The 2,438-nt window shown below is 46.7% G+C and overlaps 1 protein-coding gene across 1 annotated transcript; it reads left to right on the forward strand.

The window, feature by feature from the left end:
- The first annotated feature begins 230 nt into the window (after nucleotides 1–230).
- LOC144122734 (uncharacterized) lies at nucleotides 231–1,436 on the forward strand. The gene has a single exon (XM_077655815.1). It carries the CDS (start codon nucleotides 231–233, stop codon nucleotides 1,434–1,436), a length of 1,206 nt encoding a protein of 401 aa, XP_077511941.1.
- The last annotated feature ends 1,002 nt before the right edge of the window (nucleotides 1,437–2,438 follow it).

Raw genomic sequence — 2,438 nt, forward strand, 5'->3', positions numbered from 1 at the left:
CGAAACATTCCCGGCTGCGCCAGTCAACTTCAGACTACTTAGCGGAAATCGTTTATTAGTGACGGGAGACAAGGTACAAGACAGTTAAGAAAAAATGCTGATGGCTTAGCTCTGTTAGGACTGGCTATACGTAGCGAAAGCGCGGAGACTTCTACATCAGAAGAGTGCATTCACTAGATGCGCCTTTATTGATGGTTTTATCTGGGCACGGGCACGGCAGCGCTACCAGGATGCGGTTCACCGACAATCCTTTCTTGCTTCTTGTGCAGCTTTTCTTGGCCCTGCTAGATCATGCCGGTGACAGAAGCATGCAGCTGCCTTCAAGAATGACTCACGGATCAGACACTGCCGACGTACGCCCACCAGACCAGCTACACGCGCCCACATGGGATCACCGATGGATTCTACAATCAGCGACCACATGCGCAGACCACTACATGCATCTGGGACAAGTGGCGACACCACCAGACTGGGCTATATATTGCCACCCCACGCGCGCGGCGGCCACTGGGCACGGCAGCGCTACCAGGATGCGGTTCACCGACAATCCTTTCTTGCTTCTTGTGCAGGTGAGAAAACGCTACGGCGTTTGTATTCGCTCTAACAACCCATTCTTGTTGGTGCTGCCGTGCCCGCGGCTGTTGTTTGATGTTACTGTAAGCTTGCGCAAACTGCTATTGCTGGGGGGTGATATCGAAGCCAATCCTGGACCGGACACAGCTCAGATACTTACGCAGCTTCAAGAAATTGCCTCTGACATAAAAGAAATAAAGGAGAAGCGGCTGGCGGACATAGACAATAAACTCGATGCTCTTGCTAGACTAGAGAAACAGGTCACTTCCTGCCAGGAGCAGGTCGCTCAGATGAGCGAAGTCATAGAACGGTTAGAGGAAAGAATAGACGACTTGGACAACCGAAGCAGAAGATGTAATTTAATTGTCTATGGCCTATCGGAGAGTGAGGAAGAGACCAAGGAAACACTCAGAGAAAGGGTAAATAAAGATATTGTCCAGGATAAACTAGATCTCGACGCAGTGGCCATCGAGCGTATCCACCGTTTGGGGCAGCCTGCTGGAAACAAAATTAGACCTGTTATTATGAAGCTTTTAGACTACAGAGAGAAAGAATCAATACTGAAACGAGGCTTCAAGCTTAAAAATTCCGATCTGTCCATTGGCGAAGATTTCTCGCGGAAAATTAGAGATATTCGGAAAAAGTTGTGGGACAGCGCGAAGCCTAACCGGGACAATGGCGACAAAGTGTCCCTTTCCTTTAATAAATTGTACATTAATGGTCAAGCATTTGTCTGGGACAGTGAAAACGCAGTGAAAGTGCCGTTTGGGGAAAAAAACGACAAAGCAACTACCCGAGAAAGCCAAAACGACAACGTCTCCAGCCCCCGAATGACGCGTCGAAGAGCAAATTCAAAAAAATAAAATTATTGAACATAAATGCCAGAAGTGTAGTGAATAAAGTAGAGCAACTCGAAATTGTCCTCATTGACCAAGATCCAGATATTGTGGCTGTCACAGAAACGTGGCTCTCGAGTGATATTGGTAGTCAAGAAATCTTCCCTCCGAACTACTCAGTGATACGTAAAGATAGGCTTTCCCGGGGTGGTGGCGTTGCGTTATTGATAAAGAACTACTTTTCCTTTATCCCTCTGCCGGACATCCCGGGAGCAGAGGCAGTGTTTTGCAAGATTCTATGTGATGGCGTCAGCATTGTCGTGGGATGTGTTTATCGGAGCCCCTCTTCCGGACATGATTGCTTGAGTGCTGTACACGATTATATGCAAGAGCACGTACGGAACTCTAGACTAATCATCATGGGCGATTTTAACCTTCCGGATATTGACTGGGGTACCTTGCACCATACTGATCCGGCCTCAGATGCACTCATTGATTTAATGCTGAATTTTAATCTATATCAAACAGTCTCCCGTCCAACTCGCATACTAGGCACAGCAAAAAGCATTCTCGATCTAATACTAGTAAGCGAGAACTTCCCAACACACCAGACTAAGCTTGACATAATCGACGGAATTTCTGATCACAGTATACCAGTCTGCGAGTTACCACTCAATATTCTAATAACAACCCGCTCCTCCCAATCGACAGTAAGTAATTTTAATAGAGCCGACGACGCTAGTATAACAACACATCTTGCACACGAGTTTCAGATGTTTACCGAAGCAGCATCTGAAGCAAGCTCAGATGTAAACTCCCTCTGGCTCCAGTTCAAGGAAATCATTTTTTTCTGTATATGCAGATATGTCCCCTCAAAAAACAAGCGCGTTAAAACAAAGAACCCGTGGATCACGCGAGAGGTCATTCATGCAAAACGCAAAGTGAAAAGGCTGCGTCGCTCTATTAAGTCCAAAGGTACTAACCCCGACAGAACACAAAAATTAGCCAGTGCAGTTGAAATCTTCAAGG

The sequence above is a fragment of the Amblyomma americanum genome, chromosome 1, assembly GCF_052857255.1.
Source record: "Amblyomma americanum isolate KBUSLIRL-KWMA chromosome 1, ASM5285725v1, whole genome shotgun sequence".
Taxonomy (NCBI): Eukaryota; Metazoa; Arthropoda; class Arachnida; order Ixodida; family Ixodidae; genus Amblyomma; species Amblyomma americanum.

Coding starts and splice junctions, on each gene's coding strand:
- LOC144122734 (XM_077655815.1), top strand. CDS start 231: ATGCGGTTCACCGACAATCCTTTCTTGCTTCTTGTGCAGCTTTTCTTG.